General features: G+C 39.6%; 1 protein-coding gene across 3 annotated transcripts in view; it reads left to right on the top strand.

Moving 5' to 3' along the window:
* Positions 1 to 21,953, top strand: part of PDGFD (platelet derived growth factor D) — a 152,668-nt gene extending 130,715 nt beyond the window's left edge. For all 3 annotated transcript variants that reach the window (XM_013956000.2, XM_013955996.2, XM_013955999.2), the window contains 2 exons: positions 5,325 to 5,539; positions 18,354 to 21,953. In XM_013956000.2, coding sequence (XP_013811454.1) covers positions 5,325 to 5,539; positions 18,354 to 18,488 — 350 coding nt within the window. In that variant the 3' untranslated portion in view covers positions 18,489 to 21,953. The remainder of the gene's footprint in view (positions 1 to 5,324; positions 5,540 to 18,353) is intronic.
* Positions 21,954 to 24,478: the final 2,525 nt, after the last annotated feature.

Raw genomic sequence — 24,478 nt, 5'->3', positions numbered from 1 at the left:
TGCAGTACTCCAGATGGGGCCTCACCAGGGCTGAGGAGAGGGGGAGGATCACCTCCCTCGACCTGCTGGCAACACTCTTCCTCATGCACCCCAGGAGACCATTGGCCTTCTTGGCCGCAAGGGCACATTGCTGCCTCATGGTCAACTTGGTGTCCACCAGCACTCCCAGGTCCTTCTCCGCAGAGCTGCTTTCCAGCAGGTCAACTCTCAACCTGTACTGCTGCATGGGGTTATTCCTCCCTAGGTGCAGGACCCTGCACTTGCCTTTGTTGAACTTCATGAGGTTCCTCTCCGCCCACCTCTCCAGCCTGTCCAGGTCTCTCTGAATGGCAGCACAGCCCTCTGGTGTATCCGCCACTCCTCCCAGTTTGGTATCGTCAGCAAACTTGTCGTCTGCAAACTTGCCAAGGATTCACACCATTCCAATGTTCAGGTCATTAGTGAAGATGTTTAGCAGTACTGGCCCCAGTATTACCCCCTGAGGAGCACCACTAGTAACCAGCCACTGCTGTACTTGGAATTGCTGACCACTACTGTCAGAGTGCCTTGGTCTTACCAGTTTTCTAACCTGTAGTTCACCTGTCCCATTTATACCTCAGCAGTCTGGCTACAAGGTTCCTATGGGGACACTCTGTCAAAAATCTTACTAAAGTCAAGGTAAACAACATCCTCTGCTCTCCCCTCATCCAGAAAAACAGTTGTCTCATCATAAAAGGCTATCAGGTTGGTTAGTAACAGTTTGCCCTGGGTAAATCCATGTTGGCTGTTCCCAGTCACCCTTTTGTCTTTCATGTGCTTAGACATTGCTTCCATATGGATTTATGCCTTAATTTTTCCAAGGACTGAGGTTAGGCTGGCTGTTCTGCAGCTCCCTGGATCCTCCTTGCCCTGCTTGTAGATGGCCATGATATACCATATAGGAATACTGTCGCAATGTAGCAACCATTTCTTATCACCCAGCTTGAATCTGTGGCTAATGCACTAAAAAAGTGTAAAATGCTCAGATATAACAATGTTAGGGGCCATGTATGAATTTGGAAGAGACAAAGTTTTAAAAGAAACCCTAACAGACTGTCTGTCTTTTTAAAATTAGTCAGTGACCAGCAGAACAGGATTTCTCTCCTCTCCAATCCTCTCATAAATAATGTCCCTTCTAAATAAAATGTGATATTAGCTGCAGTCCCTTATTTCAGTGCTTAAATCTGGTTAAGATCAATGCTTCAAGATAAGCACATACCTTAGCACTATCTGAAATAAGGATGGATTTAAGCACAGGCTGTAAGGGGGAGGAAGGGACAAATGCTGTACCCCAAATATCCAGCTTACTGCTCCAGTGCATCTTTTTATGTCTACCTTGCCTATAAATTGAATCTTTGAAACAGACACTCTGTAATAATACTTTGAAGTTATTTGCATCCAGTCTACAGAACCTTTTAGTTCTAGTTTTAAATTAAGGACTCCAGTGGTTTGAGTCCTTGATAAGTAAAGCAGCAGGATTTCACACCAATCACGCCAAGGCTCGATTACGTTTTAGTCACAGCAGTGAAGTGATGCATGAAACTGACTGTACTGTATAATCTCATTGTTATATGGATGAGGAAATGGACTCACTCCAGACAGTAAAACAAACCTAAGACAGAGAAAAAAACTCCTATCGCAGCTTTCAACAGAGAGAGTTGTTCAGAGAAAAATGTGTTATTTTGTTAGGGGATTGCAAACCATGTTCTTAAGTTAATTAGGCAGTGGAAGTTGTTCTTGGTTGGCAGTGTGATCCTGTCAGAATACAGTATATGCTATTCACAGAAGATGTTGCTTGCTTACTTTGTCCCACCAAGCACTGGAATGCTATAGTGCAGAGTCAAAAAGAACATAAATGTTTACCTCCGGATGAGTTTTGTAGAGGATAACTTGTGTATCTCTTAATCCCTTTACTTAATCTTTCCTGCTCTGCTTGCAGTTATTTTCAGGATTTCAGGATTTCCACTACTGAATTTGTTCATTTAAACATGGACTCTGATATTGGAGATGTGATATGCTCAAGTGCTGAGAATTCATAACTTAAATGAAATCTCTGGGATTTAGGGGTCCTGAGAACTGCTAATAAATCAGGATGAGAGTGCCTTGAATATAAAACCAAACAGCAAATTCATGCACTTCCATTAGAAAAATTCCCTCTTTTTTTTCAAAGTAGTTCATCATAGAAAAATACACTAAATAAAATGTATTGTGTCATTGACTGATTTTAGAATTCCTGAAAAATGCATACATCCAAAGCTTTGAGCACTCACTGAAAATAGCTGATTCCTTCATACTGCATAAAGCGAAAATTACCCTAATTATCTAATTATTCTCTCCTATTCTTTGAGCAAGTCAACAGCTCTCCACAGTCCTGAGTCAGATACAGCTTGAGAAGAGACCCTGCCAAAGACTTTTGAAAGTCATCAAAACCAGACTTTAGAACACTAGTGAGCAAAGCCTTTCCTCCAGTGACAGCCCTTTACCAGGGTGTCCCTTGCCATTTAAACCGAGCAGCTTAAGTATTGAAGCCAATTTGTGTAACACTGCAATGGATATAATATGCTGTCTGCAGAACTCCCCTCCCCTCCCACCCCCCTTAAAATGCAGGCACTTTCCCTCTCTGACAGACTCGTTAAGAAGACTTATTTCTGTGTTGACAGCACAGCAGTGATAACAGATACCAGCTCAGTGCAGCAATGAGAACTGTTGAGCCTGAGGGGAGATTTCACCCATGATAGAACAAATTTGGTTTACTCTCTGATCTTCCCTTGGACATAGATGCCAGTTCATGTGACTTGGGTGTGGGCCCTATTTAATGACCAGTCTGTTGCTGGAAGCCTTGTTTTCATTGTTACAAAGCAGCAGGTGTTGTAATTAAGGGCTGAATTAAACCTTTGAGCATTTTATTCTGACCTGGTCTAGAGATGCACTATTCTCAACTGCCATCCTAAGTCACTCTGTCCTGATAGGAACCTGCTAATTTCAGTATCCTTACCCCTGGATTGCTGTGGTGCAGTGTATAGATATTCTGGGCCTTCCCCTCCAGAAATCTTATTAATCATGAAGGCAGAATATTTTCTGCCCTTTCTATTGTTTAGTTTTTCCTTCTTGTCAATTGGCTCAGATGAATAGTAGCCAGATACTTCTCATGATCTGTGAGCAAAGCTGATGGTGAAGGTCCTGATGGGAATGTTTAGAGGAGTGGGAAACACTTCCCTGCAAATGAATTAGCCTGAGAAACTGGAATGAGAAGGAGTGACCTTGAGGAATGACAACAGAGAACAAAATATCATCTGTTAAAACAAAGAAATCAATATTTGCTGGTCTTCTAGGTCCTGACTGTGGCCATTCTGGGCATATTTTTCTTTCAGTGCATGACTATACCAGCAACTCCATTGATTTTGCGCTTATATCAAGAGGATGATATATAACTCTTTTGTAGAGATGCTTGCTCTCTGGGGAGAACCACAGAGATTTCATGGCAAGATGTATCACAATTGCTATAAAATCCCAATTTATCTGCTATATTCCCTTTGACTGAGATAACACCTTTCCAGAAGAGTGAAGCTGTTATGACTTTGTATAATAGTACTTACAGCATTTACATACCCTTACCTGTTGCATATCTACCTTGAACCGAAGAATATCTCAAAGCCGCAATGTAAAGGTGCATGATATTGAACAAATTACAACTTTTTCCACAATTTCTGTAAATCATTTTCAATATTCAACTTACTTTTTGATATTAATAAGGGCTGAGCCACAGATGGTATAAAATGTTGTAGTGCTCCTGACTTTATTGGAGGTTTTCACGTATTTATAGTAAAGCATAAGCATAACTCAGGACTAGAGATGGAGTTGAGGTATTAAACATTTCTGTGGAAATCTGATGTGTTCACAAACACTCTACTGTTATCTCAGTTCTCATTTGAACCATCCGTGTTTTTCTGTTGATATATCTATTAGTAAATATTGGATGGGGTGGAAGGAGATTATTATTTCTCTCTTGTACCCTCCAGTCATTTTCTGTATTTTGCTGTTCAGCTTAAATTACCTTTTGAGTGAAATTTACTTTTCTTTAAAAAAAAATCCATGCATTTAATGATTTGTCAGTGAGACACGGTGTTTCTGGTTTCCAGTTTTTCATTTTTTTCTGAAATTTGAAGATTTGAATCAAAGGAAAATGAACTCTCCAAGTTCTCAAGCTCCGTAGCTTAAAATGCATTTTAATTTTGTTTCTGGTTCTGAGTTTCAATTCAGAGGACCTCACTGCTTAACACAGGATCACATTTCCTCCAATTCTGAATAAATTATTAAACTTTTGAACAGTTAGCCGTTGACAGCATCCAAAAGAAAAGAATAAAGTAGGAAAGAAGAGGAAACAAAATCAGAAAACTTCTAAAGAAATAAAATTCTTTAAATCTGTTACTTTTATCCTTATCACAATTGTGGAAAATATTTTTTTTGTTTTCTTTTAGCTTTATAAGCTAAACCTAGAAACAGCACTTAAACTCACAGTCAACAGTCTATACATTATTTTTATGCTTGGCTTTACTACTAGTTTAAATGACACATCTCACAAAGATACTAGGCATTTAAACATCAACCAACTCCTGGCATTCAATGCAGCTCATTAATTTTAATTAATTAATTTTAATTGGATATATTTGTATGCCTATAGTGGTAGCATTTGCAGGCCAAAATTAATATTGCTTTAGCAAGATACGTGTCTAGACTCAATCTGTAAACGATACGGACAGGCAATTCAAGAAGGTAAGTTATGTCACTTGTCTTAACTGTCTGAAATAGCAATGAAAGGCATCTCTGTGTTGACCACAGAAGTGCATTGGTTAACTGTTTGCCTGTTATAAGCCTATAGTTAGCCAAATGGAATTCTGCCCATTATAAGAAACAATAGCTTATCATCTAAATAGGTAAGATATAAGCAGGGAGGGGAGAGAGTAGCAGAGGTGGAATACCTCACCCAAGGATCCACCAAATCAGTGACAAAGAAGATAAAATAACCAGTCTTCAGCTTTCAGGACAATATTTTGCTGCAAACCTGTCCTTCAGCTTTATAGTCAGTGGGAATTCTGCTACGGGATTCAGTGGGAGCAGGAGAGCCTGGATGGCCACCTGTAATGATTTAAAATTGGTGGGTTTATCTTTTCAGAAATCACTTCTATACTTCATATATTTTCCAATCAGTGCCACATCACTTTGTGTTATTGGCTGCCTGGGGAACAGTATAAACCATGGGAATGTCCCTCTCAGACCTTACTAATAAAACCTTTTTTGCATTGCAGTTGACCTGGACAGATTGAATGATGATGTGAAACGTTATAGCTGCACTCCAAGAAACTACTCTGTCAATTTAAGGGAGGAACTGAAGCTAACAAATGTAGTTTTCTTCCCTCGCTGCCTCCTTGTCCAGCGCTGTGGAGGAAATTGTGGCTGTGGGACTTCGAACTGGAAATCCTGCACATGCATGTCAGGGAAAACAGTGAAAAAATATCATGAGGTATTTTCATTCTTTGGTACTTCTTTTGGTAATTCATCGCTTACATGAATTCTGAATGCTTTTCTCAGAGCTGTGTGCTGCCGTATTGATTATCATGTTGCATCTGCAATGTGAAGATAGGTAGAAATCACTGATCACAGTAAAATCTCATGGCCAAAGATGCTATTGAGAGAGGCAGATGTTGACCAAAGCATTTAGGTGGGTGCCCACTGTGATCACCATTCTGAGTGGGAAAGGAGGATCTGCCTAGGCTTCTAGGCAGATTCAGGTAGCCTGAGTGTGAAGCCTAGACTTACGCAATGGCATCACTCTTGCTGGCTACACTAGATACTAGGTTGGTATCTCTTTGGTGCAGCATTCACATCTCCAACTACAGCAGAGCAGCAGAGAGACACACACCCACACAAGCAGCCTGCAAAAGAGCCTAATTTTATCTAAGTTTAATATTAATGGCTTAAAGTACCACATTAGAAGACATACGTAGTGCATAGCTTCAAGATACTGTAGTTTCTGTTTTCTCAGAATTTCTATTACTTTCTTGATTGACTTCTGCCTTTGGGATATAGCATATACAAATGAAGGTTCAGTGAATTACACTTGGAAGTGAATGAGTAGAGTAAAAGGAGGTTATAAATGTGTTAGAAAGGGATGTTAACAGGTATTTCCAAGTACATTTAGAAGAAATTGGAGGGGAGAGCTTCTGCCACTGCTCAATGTGGGTGCTTATGGCAACCTAGTGAACCTTATTGCAAGAATGAGGCTTAAGTTGGATGACTTTCCCAATGAAGGACTGATGCAACATGAATGTTTACACCAGTGGAAATAGGAGTGCAGTGACATTTTCATCTTGAGGTATTTAACTGCTTTTCCCCTTGTTTACACTATGTCTTTCAAGCTTCTGATCACACTTGAAAAAGACAATTAAGTCACTTGTAAACTCTCTTCCTTTCCAGATTTATTACTTGTAGGAAGCTGCTGAATCTTTTTGCCTTAACTTTTTTCCCACTCAGAAATTTTTAGGAAAGCAAAATTTGTGCGTAAGAACATTATAGTATAATGTCCATTGTATTTATTTTTTAATCCATTCAAACCACACTGGGGAATAAATCAACAAGGAAAGAACATTTTATTTTCTTGCCTCTAAAACAGCATTTTCAGCACCAAACTGTGAACATATCACAGAATCACAGAATGGCTGAGGGTGGAAGGGACCTCTGGAGATCATCTAGTCCAGCACCCCTGATCAAGCAGGGTCAGCTAGAGCATGTTGCACAGGATCACGTCCAGGCGGGTTTTGAATATCTCCAGAGAAGGAGACTCCACAACCTCTCTGGGCAACCTGTTCCAGTGCTCTGTCACCCTCACAGTAAAGAAGTTTTTCCTCATATTCAGATGGAGCTTCCTGTGTTTCAGTTTGTGCCCATTGCCTCGCAATGTCACTGGGCACCACTGAAAAGAGTCTGGTCCCATCCTCTCGACACCCTCCCTTCACATACTTGTACACATTGATAAGATCTCCTCTCAGCCTTCTCTTCTCCAAGCTAAACAGGCCCAGCTCTCTCAGTCTTTCCTCATAAGAGAGATGCTCCAGGCCCCTAATCATCTTCGTAGCCCTCCACCAGACTCTCTCCATGAGTGCCATGTCTCTCCTCTACTGGGGAGCCCAGAATTGGACGCAGTACTCCAGATGTGGCCTCACCAGGGCTGAGGAGAGGGGGAGGATCACCTCCCTCGACCTGCTGGCAACACTCTTCCTAATGCACCCCAGGATACCAGATATCTAGGAAAGTTACTTGGCATTATCCTTTTTAGTGACTGAAAGTAGGTAGCTATATGCCATGCTGATTTAATTTCTGACACACATCTCTTTTAAGAATCTGCTTTGCCACTTGGCTTAAGTCTCAAAAGAAAATGAACTATATGGACTTTTAATCTGGAGGTGATTTGCGCTCATGCCATAAAGGCTTTAGCTCAGGAGAGGGTCTAATGGTAGCTGAAATAGCAATAGATTTAAACGGTGGTTTTAAATAGCAGGAGGCAGTTGAAGGTCAGAACTTTGCCTTACTGTGAGCAGAGTGGTTACTCTTTTCCAAGGTAAGAGATTTTTCTCACAATTAATTGCAGAACACAGCATACTGCACATCAGCTAGCACTGGAGAGTAGTTAATATTTTATCTAATTTTAGGGAAGATTCAAGGGATGACCCTGGTAATTACAGAGCAGAAAGCCTTATCTCAATGGTAGAAAAGTTAATTGGAAAAAAATTAATAGGGTTATAAAACACCTAGATGTGTATGAACTGATAAAATGAAACCAGAATGCCTTATATATGAATAAATATTTATACATCACCACAACATTGTACAAAAATGCTAAAAGGCCTGGTACTCCCTTCAGAGAGCTAGCAATCTACCAGACAAGATCAGTCATGGATTAGAAGCTGGTTCAGAGATAAAGAGCAAAGAGGTGGAATAGATGGGCAATTTTCTACATAGAAAGTGGCTATCTATGGGTGCCCCAAGCATTCTGATTAAGTGATATTTGATGTATTATCAATCTGGAAAGAGATGAACAGTGAGGTGGCAAAAATGACAGATAACACAAGATGTAATGTTCTTTAACAGTAGGGAAGACTGCAAGGGATTTCAGAGGGCCTGTGTAACTACTTATAAATGCATTGTAGAAAAGCACCAAGCATTAGGAGGCACAGTCTCAACCATTTATTCCTATTAATATTGAATGGGGGGAGGGGAACAGGGAGAAACAGGGGACAGAAGTTTGACTGAAGGTCAGGTAGTGAATCACTGTGAAGAGCTAAAGGAAAACATTTGTTTAGTGCAGTGGTGGTGAAAAAAAAGCAAGTGATAGTATTCTGCAAGAATAGAGGTGGATAGAGAATAACACACCAAATATTTATCATGGCCTTAGATAAATATGCGAGGTGCTTACATTTGGTTTAGACCATTAGTGCTCAAAATACAGGCAGAAAAGATAAATAGAAGTGGAAAATATACATTAAAGGAGATACAGCAGAAGATACATAACAAAACATCTGTAAGGAAAGAGGCTCAAAAGTTTAGGATCATTTCATTTAGAAAAACTGTGAATAAGACAGGACACAGTGAAAGATACAAAATAGTGAATAGTACCTTAAGGAAAATCAGGTCACCCTATTTAATCTTTTCTTTAAGGAAAGAACAAGGGGAATCTGAGTGAGAATAAAAAGGAGCTATCTTAAAATGATGAAAAGGAATTTGTTTTATTTTTTGCACAACAAACCTATATGGAATTTCAACACTTAAATTAGTGAATAATTTAGAAGGATTCGGAGACTAAAGTCTCCTGGGTCACATCAGTACCAAATATTGGCAGTAGCTAGAAAGAAATGCTGTTTACAAACATGTTATCAAGTATTTATTTATTATCAAGTATTTGGGAGCATCTGGGACAATGGATTCTCATACTAACAGGGTATTAGTCAGAATCAGGATGGCTTGACATACATTCCCCCCAAAATTAGTCACTAAATTCAGAAAATTCAATATTCTCAATAACACATCACAGCTAATTTATTTCACTGCTCCTTTGTTCTCTGAAAACCATTTGAATTAAAGATGGTGTTCCAGCTTTAACATTAAATGGCCTCTGTAAGTTTAAATTTAAACTTAATCCCTTAGGGATGAATTAACAGCTCACTGAGCAGAAATTTAGCCAAGCGGCTTCCATTAACATGAGTGGAAGTCATGCAGATAAATTCACATATGACATACTAAAGATGTGTCCATTAATTTTAGTTGAAAATATTTTCCACTTTTAAATCTTTCATTATTATTATTGGCTACACACAACTAATCATTTTTATTCTTTATCCTCCTTCTGCACTTAACTACAATTTTATTAAGAAATGTCTAGCAGTGAAATCACTGAGGAGGGGTTTCTCAACATGCCATTTTAGATCCATGTAGCTGGTTTACTCTTTTGGGAGACAATTTGAAACCCACTAACTTTAATCAAAAAGCTTTTAGTTGCATATGGAAGGACAGAGTTTTCACACTTTATGAAGTCCTCACAGCTGTTAATTTTGTTAAAAATCCCTGCCTTTTTTTTTTCAGGAGAATGTAGACCAGATTCAAATTACTTTGATTTACTTGCAAAAGAAACCAGAAGAAAGTATAAGATAGTGGAGCAAAGAAAACATTTGTAGTAGCTGAAACTGAATCATACAAACTCCAGGTCTCTCTTCCTTCCATGCTCATTTTGCCTAATCACTGTCTAGAGCTTCAGCTGCAGAAGTCCTGGAACTGCCATAGCTACTAGTCCTGTACATGGATATGTTTGTCCTCAACAGTGCAAATCTGACTGGAAATCATGTGCAAGTTGTTTAGTGTTTTTGAGCTACCTAGTATTCCTGGGTGAGAAAGACCGGCAGAAAAATGTTCCAGAAGCAATACTCTCCTTTTCAGCTTTGTGGCCAATGTCTCGCAGTCCTCTGCTCGGGTGACACTAATGCCCTGAGTGTTTGTTGAGAGAGACGGTTATATTACAGAGAGATTTCAAGGTTATCTTTTCTTTATTCTTTTAATGCTTTTTAGTTCCCCCTTAGTTCCTATTCAAAGTCTTACATTGTACTCATCACCAAGGTTTCAGAACACTCTCTACTAGTATCATAGTACTAATAGCTATCAGATGTAGCCTTTAATTTCCTCAAGCTGTGAGTCCTGCTCCAGTTCTCTGAACAGACTATATTGTTCTTTCCTATCATGTCCTATTATATGAAATAGTGCAACAGCAGGCGAAATGAGAAAATGAGAATGCCACAGTATGGGGGAACTTTTTCTTTATTGCCCTGGGAAATGCTGCTAATGAGACCTTGGGGCTTTCTTATTACCTGGAAACATGCCATAACTTTACCAAAATACTCATCAGTTTCCATAAATAAATGGGTTAATAACCTGAGTAAACAGCTAGCTTTATGGTGTTTTTCAGCAGAAGTCTTGTGATGCTCTGTGTTTTTTCATAGCTTCTGGGTTTGCTTGAGGCCAGAATCGTGGACAGATACTCATGACTTACCACATAATGTCATGCACCCTGCAACCGAGCAGTCCAAGTGTTAGTATTATCTCAAATGGCCACAGTGGTTCTGAAAGATATATCACAGGGCTCTGTACAAAGGAAAGGCAGAGCAATTCATGAAAATGAACACAGCACACCTTAATCAAATGCTCGTGTCTTCTGCTGTCTAACTTCCTAAGAGGGAGCTGAAATTAAAGCATGTTTGCCATTGCAGTGCATTTCTATGGAAATGCCTGGAGCTTCTTGTTAAAGAGAGAGGGGTCCTAAAACTGGAGATAATGTAGGCCAAAGGAGGCATGGGAGAACTTAATCCAAGACTTAATTCAGCTAGGACTGAGGCTGTGTCATCCACCAGCATGTTCATACCTCAGAGAAACAAGAAATCGGTTTCCCCATCTCATTGCTTTAACTGATGAGATGTGAAATGAGTTTCCATGAGGAATAAATAATCTTAAGGTAGCAACCAGAATTTGTCATAGTGTATAAACCTCCACAAACACTGTACTGTACAACACAGCTTAAAGGCATGTAAGCAAAAGAGCAGAGTGGTTGAAGCCGATTGCACCTTTTGCATACTTACTTGTGTCTCTTGTAAAGACTGATGCATTTATCACTGTGTGTATGTTAACAGTAGCTTTTTTTCCCTCCTTTTCACAGTATTACACCTTTATTCAAGTTTCATGTTAACTGGAGCTCGTCTTGTGGCTTCACAAGCCATGTATGCAGTTTTGAACTACAAGGCTTTGATTAGCGTTAGGCATGCTACTTTATAACCTCTTGCTGCACTGAGAGGGGTAGCAGGCACCTCAGAGTAGCTAAACAATGCTGAGTTTTTCCCCAAGTTCTTGGTGCATAGAAACAAACTTAACTGGTTCCATCATTCTAAATGGAAAACAAGACAGTAGGGAATGTTATTGTGGAAGAAAGGACAGGTGAGAAGATAAAGAAATGATACGAGACTTCAGTAAGACAGAGGTGTTGTTGTCATGGGGTAAAGAAGTGTAACTAATACAATTTGGTGTTGTCTCTGCTTTTTCTTCCCCCCACCCATTTTTTTTTTCAGAATAGGAAGCAAACCCTAAGTAGGCACCTGAGAGAATAAACTATAATTCTTGTTTGTCTTAACACAAGGAAACATAAGATAACTGGTTGAAAATGATACATAGGCTGCTGATGCAATGAAGGAAATTCATTAAGGGATTAAAAAGAGCTAGCATCATCAAATCAGTGTGCAAGGAATATAGTCTAATTTTTGTGTGTCCTGGAGTTGATAGTACATGTGCCAAGGAGACAGAAAGGTTGTTATGGTAATAAAGGCACAGAAAATAGTCTGACAAAAGAGTTAATGCATAGAAATGTTATACCAGAATAAGTGGTGGGATTTATAAACATTTTGTATGCCAGTAAAAGCAAACAGAATGAGTCAAAAGTGACTGCTAAGTTACAGGGTAAGCAGAGAGAGCAAAAAGGTATGGTGTGAGAATAAAGGTTCATTTTTGGCTAGATTAAAATGGAAGTCGTTGGGATGACATCCAGGAGTTAAGCTAATGAGACAGCAGGTGATACAGACCTGGGCAGAATGAGGCAGTTCTGGAAGGGGGAACATCTGTACCTTGTCAGAGAAAAGGCAATAACTGGAGCCATAATTCTTTAGAAGATCACCAAAAGTGAGGGCCTTGCTGGTGTCATGTATGTAAGAAACACTGTAGTTTTAGTGACTGTTTCAGATGCCTGCGTTTTAAACTAACTAACATTCTTCCCATGTTTGCTGTGTTACAATTTCTTGTTATTTCTTATTCATACAACCATTTCTTATTCATATAGATCAAAAAAATAGAATCAATAGTCCCATCTACATTTAATAATCCCGTAGTTGGAATGCTATCCCTGATTAGCAAAATGATCCTTTCTATTTGTTCCTTTCTATTAAGAAAGAATACAGCTTTGGGTCTGTGTTGTTATTTTAGGCTATTTTCCTACTAGAATAAAGGTCCTTATCCTAAGTTATGAACCACATTCCCACCATGCTTTATTTCTTATGCTAAGGGCACAGCTGAACTATGTGTGAACTTTGGATTAGATAACTTTCAAAAACTGTAGAGTGAGATTTCCCATCCGTATCAGAACTTGAATCTGTGTTAAGTGTTTTGCACTTTTGATGCTTCCTCTTTCATGAATCTCAGGCAAATACAATTTGGTTTGCATGCTAGAATGATGGTATTTTTAGATGAGCAGAGGGAGATTAGATAATGCTGCACAGCTGTAGGTTAAAACAAGTTCTGCAAAGTACAAATTTACCTACCTAAAATTGCATACAGATTTGCTCTCTGTCCTAAGTCACTGGAATGTACAGCTAAGCAAATATTTGGTAAACTGCACTTATGTTATTGATCATTTTTGATCTTCTTAGGCTTACGAGAAGGCAAAATGAGCTGTTTTGAACTGGGCTTCACATTTTTATTTGCATTTAAAGTACTGATCAATAATCTAACAAAGAATATTACTAGGGTTGGTACTAATAAATAGTAATAAATAAAATAAAAGATAAATAAAAAATGGGTATTAGCAACTAGCTACACCTTTTTGTTAGAACTGTTAGCCAGGTTCCATTTTATTCTTTGCTTTTTATTAGAACAAAAATCAGCCATCACAGATTTTCATGGCTAAATGTACACTTGACTTCAAAGGTAAAAAATATATGTCAAGAACCTCAGGGGATGCTGGAGGGAGTAGTTCACCTCATCTGGGTCTAACCATCTAAAGCTGAGAGTCCAGCCTTTGGGCTGCTTTCCTAGGTAACAGAAAAAGCTAGGCACCACCACCACATTCAGAGGTGGGTGTTTCAGGTGAATCGTTCTCTGGAGTTGCCCCTTTGTTGCTGCTTCTGCTGGAGAAATGCTGAGGTACAGGTTGGGGTGAACATGCCATCTGCAGGTGTGTCCTTTCCCCAACAGCAATCACCGCTCTGCTCTGCTCTCCTCCCCCACTCATACCAAATTAGAGTGCTTTTATAGATGGCTGAGATTAGAGGGAACTACTGGGCCATCCGCCGTCACCTCCTGTGCTCCACAGGCATTAGTGAGCAGCCTGTTGCCCCTAAAACAAGCCCAAAACTTGCGTTATATACCTTCTGGAAAGGCGTTAATTTTTTCATGTCCTCAGGCTGAGACTGAAAACCCCACAGTTCCTTGGAAGGCTGTTCAAGTGATAAATCAGCCTGACTTAAACACTTGTGCCTTATTTCAGTTTGAGTTGTTTTGGCTTCAGCTTCCAGATGCTGGTCGTTATGTTTTTGTCCTCTAGTTTAGAGTCCTTCAGAATCTGGCATCCAAATTCAATGCATAATCGAAGAGCAAGATTACTGGCAGGGAAAAATATCTAAGCATTTTCTTTCTATTTCATTCACCACCACCCCCAAGGAAAAGTATGCAGTTGCCACAGTCACCTGACCTTGAAACTTCTCTGATGTTCAGGCATATCTACAAAGAAAAATGACATATAGCATATTAGTGTTCTTCTATGGAGTCATCTGCAGGAGAAATGTTACTAGGCCACAGTACCTTTTTTCTTTGTACTGCTTATAAGCACCAAATCCAGCTCTGATGTTGCGTCTTCTGGCTTGTTTTTTTTCTTTAGTTCAATGGTTATATGACCATAATTAATTCAGCATTTGATGAAGGGGATATGGCTGTAGTTATATACTCTTTGTAAGGAAATGATCTGAACATCTGAGGCACCAGATTTTGATTAATACAGATGGGCATTGATCCTTTAATTTGAAAACTGCAAGCCCATTCCTTTATTTTTCTCACACCAAAACCAAACCTTTTGAACATTCCAGTTCTTTCTCATATCCATATTTTCTTACAGCAGCAATGCTACTGATCTTATCAAAACAAGAAGCAATAAATTTGTCCTGAGCACAGTTTCTTGAACTGTTTTCATTAACTCAGCAGTTCTTCACCTTTAAGGACTGACCATGTAATGAATAAACAGCACTATTTCCAGAGTAAAAGTTTTCTTTCAACTACTGTGGTCACCAGAAGTGGCCTCACTTCCTGATTCTTTTCAATACTCTTGTATTTAGCTGAAACTAAAACTATTAGATGGAAGCTAGACTGAAAGCTTTGAACATCAGTTCTGTGATCAGCTATTAAAGCAGCCCAGTTTCAGCTGTGTTCAAACACTGCTTTCCTGTCTTGTCTGGGGAAGTGTCTGCCAATTCATTTTTCTACTCTTATCAGAAAAGCCCATATACTGTTCTCATGTTTCTTAATATAAAACACAGGGAAAATCCCAAAGCTGTCAGGAGGTCTGTTAGCTTAAATACAGCCCACATCTTTGCTCTCATCACATTGCATATACTTTTATTTCCTCTCAATTGAAAAAAGCAGATCTACCTACCCATGATCTTGCAAAGTGCCAGTCATCTGAAATTGTCAGATTTTGATGAAAGGCTTCTTTAAATAAAGAATTTTATCATAGGTTCAGCTCCAGCAGCTGTACTTGATTTTAAAACTATGTTTTCTTGAAAAAAGTGCCTTTGAAGATGCAGTTTATTTTGAGCTCTGAAATAATCTCAGCAGTCCAATTGGGTTCAGTTCCTTTTTTTTGGATGTCAGTGTAGTCCAGTGAGTTGTCCTCATGTCCATCAGGATTTATTGCATATACTGAGGCAGTCAGTGTTTGAAATCAATTCAAACACATTATAATGTTGTTGTTTTTTTACAAAATTGGCATATCCCTGCATTTTTAACAGGGAAAAATAATCACATCTTCCCCACAGGCTAAACCACTGCATCTGTACCTTGCACCATCCTTCCTTTCAGTGTTACATAGATTGAACATGAATTTTGTCACAAAATGGAGGAAAATATAATAGACTGTGTTCAGTGCCCATCACTTTTGTTACGTCCCATGGCCTTTCTACGCTCCAGGCATTACAGTGGTGAAAGAATGGTCTTGTAATGAAGGCAACTCACCTGCCTTCCTTTCCACTTCCAGCTTTGCACAGAATTCCTGGTTAGCCTTTGGCAAGTCATTGAGACTTACTTTTTGGGACTTTCTAATTCTGTTGAAGTTGCCAATACTCTGTGTATCTGGTATCCAGCCCCTTATTCTTCCTCTCCTTCCCAAGACTATCTCAGTTCTTGTATGATGTTTTGAGGTCGAAGAACAAAAATTACTTTGTTAAAAAAAAGGGGATTTTTACTTGAGTGACAGCATGATCTGTGAATTAGGAGGCGTCTTGTTCAAGGCAAAAGATGTGGCTGAGATAAATAAATAAAGGTGATTTAGATCCCATTCCTTACTTGACCAGAGTGGCAGGTCATAGACAAGGCAGACTTTTCTCCATCCTTTGAATCAGAAGCAAGACAATTCTAAATGATCTAGAAGCTGCTAGGCCAAGTTAGCACAATTCTCAATAGCCTGCCAAGAGATGAGACATGTTAGTTCAAGTACATTATCAGTGTGTGGACTGAAGTGACTTAGGCCACAATCACCAGAATCAGCGCAACTATCTGCACCCACCTGTGGATCTGCAGTCTTGCTTTCTCTGTGTCCTGTTCCCCATCTGTAAATAAGTGATATCAAGGTGCTGAGGTAGAGTGGAAAGGGCAGATAATGCCACTGGCAATTTTTATAGTGTTCTGTTGTGGAGCCTTGAGCAAATCAGTTTTGGACCTGTAGCTATAGAAGATGGACAATGAGGTAAAACCTGCTTTGCAATGTACTGTGAGAGTCAGGAAGAAAAATGCTTTAAGAAAGTTAAAGTGTTGTTAGTCTTAACTCATTTGTTGTACTTAATCAAAATTAATACTTGAGTTTCAGGACAGAAGTTTGAAATTATTACCTCTTCTGCTTAACTACTGTAGGCATATAAAGGATAACTCTTCTTCCCACAACTTTACAAATTTAAACTTGTAGAAGAGAACAAACTAATGAAACAAAATAGTGAATTCTCTCCCCTCATTCTGAGCTACCGTGCTGATAGGGATATGAGTTCTTATGCAGAGACTCAGCTTCCAACAGTGGGTTCATGAAGCGTGCCCATATGCAGATTCCTAGTCCTTCCCAATTTTTTCCAGTTCATGATTTACATATTTACACTATCACAGAAGATGAGATAGGACTTGAAATTATAGTTGTTTTCCACATATCCACAGCGTAGAATCATATAATGGTTTGGGTTGGAAGGTACCTCTGGGGGTCATCTAATCCAATCTCCCATTCTAAGCAGAGAGAATTTCAAAGTTAGAGGAGGTTGCTTAGGGCCTTGTCCTGTTAAGTTTTGACTGCCTCCATGGATGTAGATTCCATAACTTCTCTGGGCAACCTGTTCCAGTGTTTAACCACTCTTGTCATGAAGAATTTTCATCCATGTGCCCAAATTGTATTTCCCTTGTTGCAACTTGTGTTTGTTGCCTCTTGTTCATCTTTTTTATAACCTATATCCCCCAACCCTCCTTTGCAGGGGTCTGTGGATTCTCTTGACTAGAAAGCATTTTTTTCAGAAGCCTCTTTTACTATAACCACATTCCCGAGGATGTCATTGTTGCTTTGTTTCTTTTTCCTCTCACAGTAACCTGTCTTAAGAAATTGTTTGAATTAAGGCACAGATTTTTTAAGGGAAGCCAACAAAAGTTGCATACTGAGATCCCAAAGTTTCGTTCATCTCCTTCCACCTCCCACAGGCATTTTATTTTTGGACCACTTCTAATGATATGTGCTTCAGAAATTTCAAACTGCATTTTAAAAAATATTCCTTGTTCTTTAGAGCAGAAACATTATACAACTGAGGGAAGGGGCTGAGCCATTCAAATATGCATGGGGCTGCAAAGACAAACCAAAAGAAACATGCTTGATAATTAGCATGCAAAGGGGCAATTCTGAACACGATTAGGGAATTGCATGAGGTAAAGATACCTGATGTAGGCAATAAGCCAATCTGTCAAAGCTCCAGGACAAACAATGCAGAAGGGTTTCACAGAGTGAAAAAAAATGCTGGAAGTATAACAAAAATTTGTCCAAATTAACAGAAAATAAAGTCTGGCCTCCAAGATAGCATCAAAGGCCCCCCAAAACATATAATGCAAAGACAGATTACTCTATCTTGAGAGTGTACAGGTGTATATGAGCAGCTTTGGCCTCCAGCATGACAACGATAAGAGCACTAGTAGTATGACCGAGTGGACTCACTCTTAACTCTGCTTTGTCTGTGAACAGTGCTTTCCATTGTTTTAGCTAGAAAATTTTTATCAATGTTTCAGGAGTCCAAGGACCTTGTTAGAATTGGACCCCATTTTTCCAGGTATGGACAAGAGTAAACAGACCCTGCCCCAATAAACTGGACAGCTGAATTCATAGAAATATAACAAATGGTGTGGGAGAAGTAGGGAAGCAGCAAACTCATTGTGTCAGTGACATGTACAAAGCTGCATTTCCAGTCCGGCCTGTTGGATGAAGAAGTAGAGGGGAAAGGGATGAATTAACACAGCCTGATGTCTCTGGGAGATGGGGCAGGAAAGGAGGAGGAATATTTGAACTGGGAAAGGAGGAAAGGAAACTCAGAGAAGCAGTCCAAGGAGTATGGGCCAATGGGCAGGGGATGCGAGTGGAGGCCTCTGGTGAGGCTGGTCAGGACAATTACGGCCTGTTAGTGCCCTCAGGGCCCTGATACTTTCATCCTGAAATCACTAACAGAGTTTTCTAAAAGGCACATTTTCCTTCATCCTCTCAGGTGCTGAAATTCATTCCGGAGCCTGGGCATCCCAGAAGGAAAGGCAGAACCAGGAACAACATGGCCTTAATAGATATACAGCTGGATCACCATGAGCGTTGTGATTGTATCTGCAGTTCAAGACCACCCCGATAAAAAAGAGGATACAACAAGACATGCTAATTGCAATTTACCGGACATTTACTTTTAAGCAGGATTGCTCTGAGGACCTTTACTCACTAATCATTTGAACTTTGCTACTAGCCTGCCTTTGCAATTAGCAAAAATGATCGCTGTGTTTCAGCATAGCTGTGCTGGTTAGTGCCATGGCAGCTAAACAGGTATATCATAGAATTATATATCAGCATCCAAGAATATAGGATTATGTTTAGCTATAGCTAGATTCTGAGTGTTGAGATTTTCAAAGCTCACTTATTGGCCTTAACCTCACAATGCTTAATAAAATTAATCAAAAGTTGTGTAGCTAATTGTGGTAGCTGGCAAGGAAATAACATGGTGTTTCTGCACATCTCTCACTCAACAGGTCCCTACACTCAAATTCTGCTATCATTTCTACCTGCTCAACTCCGTTGTCAGTAGAGTTTTGAGGGTGTAAATGAAGACAGAATTTGGTCCCATAAAAATACACGATGCTTAATCCAGCTCCCAAAAGGAACTTTCCAGTGTTCCTTTCCAATACAGTGAGATATAATGAGGAAAATCCAGGACTACATGAAATAGACCACCAGTAAAATCAAAACTCACTGTTTGTGCTCAGGCAAATCAAGTGCTGAAATTCGTAAATGCTTTGCATGAGCTAGGGCACTGACAGTTGCAGGGGGGTGCGGAGGACGGTACTTCTGCACTGATGCTCTGATACTGCAGGAACCATCATCCAGGTTTCTTTGAGAATGGTAACAGGAGGGCTCCTGCCAAGGCCCCAGATAAATCCACGTGTGCTGGAGCTTATTCTGGTCACCTTACCCCTGGACTGGTCTCTGGCTATTTGCCTGCAGTTGCCCACAGTTTCCCAGGATGAGCCCCCTCAATATGAAAAGTGAGAGACAGTTCTCACACGTTCTTTTCCTCACTGTAGTTCAAGGAGTACCGTGTTTCCCCGAGCAGGCAATGGGGATAGGGCACTTTGTTGAAAATATTGGTTCGTTTTGCAGTTGAGTTACTGGGAAACAAAACTGTGCTTGAGATTTAATTAGCACTATTTGGTTTGGGGTTTGTTTGTTTGTTTGTTTCAAATAAGGAATATTATAACTTCTTCATATATCCATTAATCTTAGTTATCTGAGGTTAGTTGTCTGATTTCAGCTATGTGTATTGCCATGGTTAAACTGTTGACAGTGAATTTCTTTTTGATTGCATTTTGCTGAGGCATATTAGCTCATTAAGCCATGTCTGTCTGTCATGGAAAATGTGCATCATTTATTAACTTCCACAAAAAGAATATGATTAAACACCACCTCGTAATAAACAAGCACTTTAAAAGCTACAGCATAGCTTCCTATATCTATTAAAATATTATGAAAGTGCTCTAGCTGAAAAAGGAAAAAGAGGTCCTTCCAAACTAGCTTTAAAGGTTTTAAAATACTGCTCCAAAAGTTGTTTGGTGTAAATTACAGGCAGTTTTAAGTCTGGAATAGAATTAGACTTTTGGTCATGAATGTAATAGATAGAATGGCGTGGCACATTTAATGGCTGAGGTTTTATACTTAATAGCAGGCACAGGCTGCACCAGTTCATTTTGTGTGTGTTGCCTCTTGTGTTTCTGCCTCTCGGAAAGAGCGAAGTAGTTTGACAATAGTGTGTCATAATTAGTGGAATCTGGCATATGCTATAATATTGAGAGCCTTTAAGCCATTCTGTCTCAGTAATCTACAATTTAGTAATAAAAGTGCCCTAATGTTATAACTTAGTCTCTTTATCAACTCAAGTATTTTATGAGTGCTCTATCTTTTATAATTTTAGCAAAACTTTCCTGAAGCATCCCTTAGAAATGTTGTATTACTTTATTTCCTGTACTTTAACATTTGAGATTCAAAATGTGTGGGTTTTTTGTTATTTATATTATTTTTTTCTCTCTGGCTCCCAGATGTCTATTTAAAAATGCACTTGAATGCTGAATTGGGAAGTGATTCATCATTTTTCAAAGCAATTCACGTTAAAAGAACAGCCCTGTAACCAAAGATTGCCAGCTTCATTTCTTATTTCAGAGCTGTTTAAAAAGACTTCATTCTTTTCCTGTCTCTAGCTTAATAGCAAGATTGACCCAGCCCTTCCATAACTTTTAGCTAATTTTGGAAAAAGTTTGCATTTGAGACCCTGACACTAGTGATTGTTTTTGAGACAATACACTCTCTCTAATAGCTATTCCTGACTGAATGGTGCGCCAATGTGGTCCGCAAAGCCCTCTGGCCTAATATTTGTCATTGGTTGTAGGACACATCAATTCTGTATGACTTTTTGCTTAGGGTGGTCCATTGATTCCCACCCCTCAGGGGAAAATGTGTACCAGGCATCCACTGTGCCTCGCATCTCCCATGCATTTATACATGTTCATCCAGTTTCCAGTGTGAATATCTGCGGCGTATTTCTGGAGGGTATTTACCCACCTAATTTTAGGGGTACAGCTGTGGCTAGGGGCCTAAGTTACCTCTACAGACAATGGAGAGAGCGAGAGGCTCTTCCAAAGCATTCTGTAGACCCCCAGGTTCAAGTCACCCGGTGTGGGAGCTTCTCTCTCTCTGGCAGATACCCAAAAGTAGATGGTATGAATGCCCATTTTAGAGACTAACCAACTAACTGAATTAGATACAGGCAGCAGTGGATGCCAGAGCCCAGCAGAGAAATTCAGCTGTAAAGAAAAAAGAGACTGGTATAATAGGGATTGTCCTCTTGCTTAATTTGGGGTTAATTTTCTTAAATATAAGCTAAACCTGTCAGAAAATTTAAAGTCTTTCTCCCAGGATACATAGCAATGAATGGGAACCCCTGACTAGAAGTCACTGCTTCTTGCTGCCATCTCCTGCAAAGACAGTGACTTCTGTGCTCCAGGCCAACGCAGAAAAGGGTTCAAGTATGGACTTTGTGTTGCAGTGTGGGGGATATAATATACATGTGAAATAAATAAAGCTTTCAGATCCCAAGCATCAGGCTGCAGTGTCCCTGATGAAATCAAATATCAGCAAAACTTGTTGTTTTTTTATTTATTGACAGAAATTGCAGAGATGTTTTTCCACACCTTTATTTTCTCTTTGTCTTTGTAATAATTGCTATGTTGTTTATGTATTGTTTTAACTTAAGAAACAATGTTGTTAAAAAAGCTAATCTGTTTCATCTTTATTGGTGGAATGGACACCCCCCCCCCCGCCCCAAATAAGTATAATTTTCAACGGAAACTCAAATAGATTTCTTATTTCAAAGCCACTCACTAGCTTTTTATTCAGTATATTCTTCTGGGATAGAGCCTACTTCCTCAAGTGCAATTTATATATATATTTTTTTTGTTATCTCAGTTAAATGCAACTTTTCTAGCAGTATTTTTTACTCTATGCCATATGTAATATGTGTCTTATCTTGATGAAAAAATAAATACTGCTTTTGAAAGAAGATACTCTGAGTGATTATTCAGAATTCAGATGAACTAAAATTATGATATGAGGACATTTCCACAACATGACACCATCCATGCTAGGTATCCTTGTGTTTTTTAGCAGCACCTCCCATGAATTACTTTGGAGCTGTCTGTACATCAAGGAAATTCAGAAGTGCTATTTCAGGACAATCCAGTGTGAACCGCAACCCAGGAGGAACTGGCAGGTTTCTTGTGAAGAAGCAGCAGTGGTGACAGTAGCGCAATGGTCCTGATCCCCCTCTGCCCACCCTGATTAGGACGCTCCAAGCCAATCTCAGCCTCAGCGGGCTTGGATCCTGGAGAGCTGCCCTGGCTGCTGCCCCCTGCTCGACTTGCTGAAGCTGCTCCCTGATGGCAAAGGAGGCCTCCTGCCACAGCTCTGCGTATCAGATGAACCAGGGCAGGAGATAAGCATCCGCTTGCAGAGTGCAGGGCAGCTGTAGGAAGCTATGTCTATCTCTCTGGGAAACTTTAACTTACCCTGGGCCAGGCATCTTCCCCATGTTGGGTGACAGCAGAACAGGAGCTATCTAGATCACGACTTTCATTTGAAGGTCCTCTTTTCAAGCTAAAGCCTGCATTAGGCCTTCATTGGATCTGGCACTGAATAAGGACATCAAACTGTTTCCAAATTAATTCTGCACTAGCTAGATCCTGTCTGATAAGGGAAACTGCAGCCAGCCTACAGTCTGTGTACCCAGCTTTGCAGCCCTCCCTCACACATATATGCCTTACTTACAAGGGTAATGCCAATGATCGGCAGGGTAAACTATTCAGACGAGTGTTTTTAACCTCTTCATTTCAGTCCTCCTTGTTCAAAGAAAGATTTTTTTCTTTTTTTTTTGGGGGGGGGGGGAATTTGCCTAACAGAGGAAATGGTTCTCTTGTCTGCAGTGAACAAAGACATATTTATTAGGTGAAGGAGACATCTTTTGCCCTTCAGAAATGCACTGAAGACACTGTGTAGACAGCAGCTGAGCAATTGCTGCCAAGTGTCCAACGGTGGCATAAAGCTCCTCCAGTCCAGCATTGTTATGTAACTACACAACTAATGGCTTGCTAACATTGTCAGATTGTCCTTGTGCTTTTACGTGAGTGACAGCTTTTATAAAACTGCAGCATGAAAAGCAGCTCTATGTCTCTTCAGCTGAAAAAGCATGTGGTTCCTGCGTTCACTCAGTGACCCATTTTCATTTCTTAAGATAATATATTTTTTTAAATATTCTTTTTTCATTTTAGAAGACAAAATCTTCCAGTTGATTTTATGATCTGCAAGCATGGTAAAAATACTTTCCTGAAAATTCATTTAAGATTTCCCTTACTCTTTTCTGGAGTGCATTACCCAGTCATACCGCTCTAATGCTAATTCAACAGATGTCCAATTTGTTCTTATTCTCTCAGGACAGCAGTTAATGAAAATTCAGAAATTAGTATTCTGGTCTCTCATTCCAGGAACTATAACTTTGTTTATTGATAATCTTGACCAAATATGCTGAAATACATAACCTCCTTAATTTATTTGGTTGTGCATTGCCATGCTTTGAATATCTGCCTTAAGTGTTTAAAGTGCAAATTAGATTCTGCATTTGCTTTCAAATATTTCTTCAAAAAGTGAATATCCAAACCAGAAAATATTCTGGCATAAATAGTAGAAAAGAAGTATTTTAGGTTTTACACTACCTTCTAAAACTGATTTTACTTAAGACCTTTTCTGAAATTCATTTATAGATGGCAAAAATTATATTTCAAAACTGAGTTTTTCAAAAACACTTCATTTATACACATTGCTTGTAGAAAGCTACTGTAGCACAGACATGCTTTAGTAAAAATAGAACTAGTTACATAATAACAGTTAACGCAGTATATGCTCCAATTTGAAGTCAACACAGGATTTCTCCTTCGCCTGAAATAATTTCAGTTTCAGGACCAGTATGAAGAGAAGAGGATAAAAAGAGGTTGGTACCATGTGCTTCTTTCATATATTTGGATTTAAGGGCTGCTGACACAACAAAAAAACATTAAATTTTAATGCATTAGATGAATCTAAATGCATTAGATAAATAATGAGAGCAAACATCTTAACCCTTTTGCTCTGTGTTTGAGTTCGGAGGGTGTCATCGTCAATAGCTGGTGCACTCAGATGAACATTTTTAGTCCAGTTTGAAATCAGTTTACCCTCTGACGGGCGAGTGAAGAGTTAACAGGACTGAAGTTTGTCAATTGATATGCAGAAGAACTGATAGCACAAGAGCTGACGTGCACAAAGCTGTTGAACAGAGGACTTAAGTCTACCAACCGATAGGCGCAAGGACTGATACGCGCAAGGTTGCGGAATGATTAACAAGACTGGAGAAGTGAAGTCTGCCACCTGGAATCTGCCCGGCCCCCCCCCGGGGAGGGAAGAAGCAGTACGGAGGTGTTGTGGTCTTGCCTCGCTAGCAGGGTCCTCCCGAGCAGACAAACAGACAGTCCTGTGATTGCGAAACTTGCTAAAAGTCAG

The sequence above is a fragment of the Apteryx mantelli genome, chromosome 1 (genome assembly GCF_036417845.1).
Source record: "Apteryx mantelli isolate bAptMan1 chromosome 1, bAptMan1.hap1, whole genome shotgun sequence".
Lineage (NCBI taxonomy): Eukaryota > Metazoa > Chordata > Aves > Apterygiformes > Apterygidae > Apteryx > Apteryx mantelli.
Note: the sequence above shows the minus strand (reverse complement) of the source record. Positions and strands in the feature narration are given on the sequence as shown.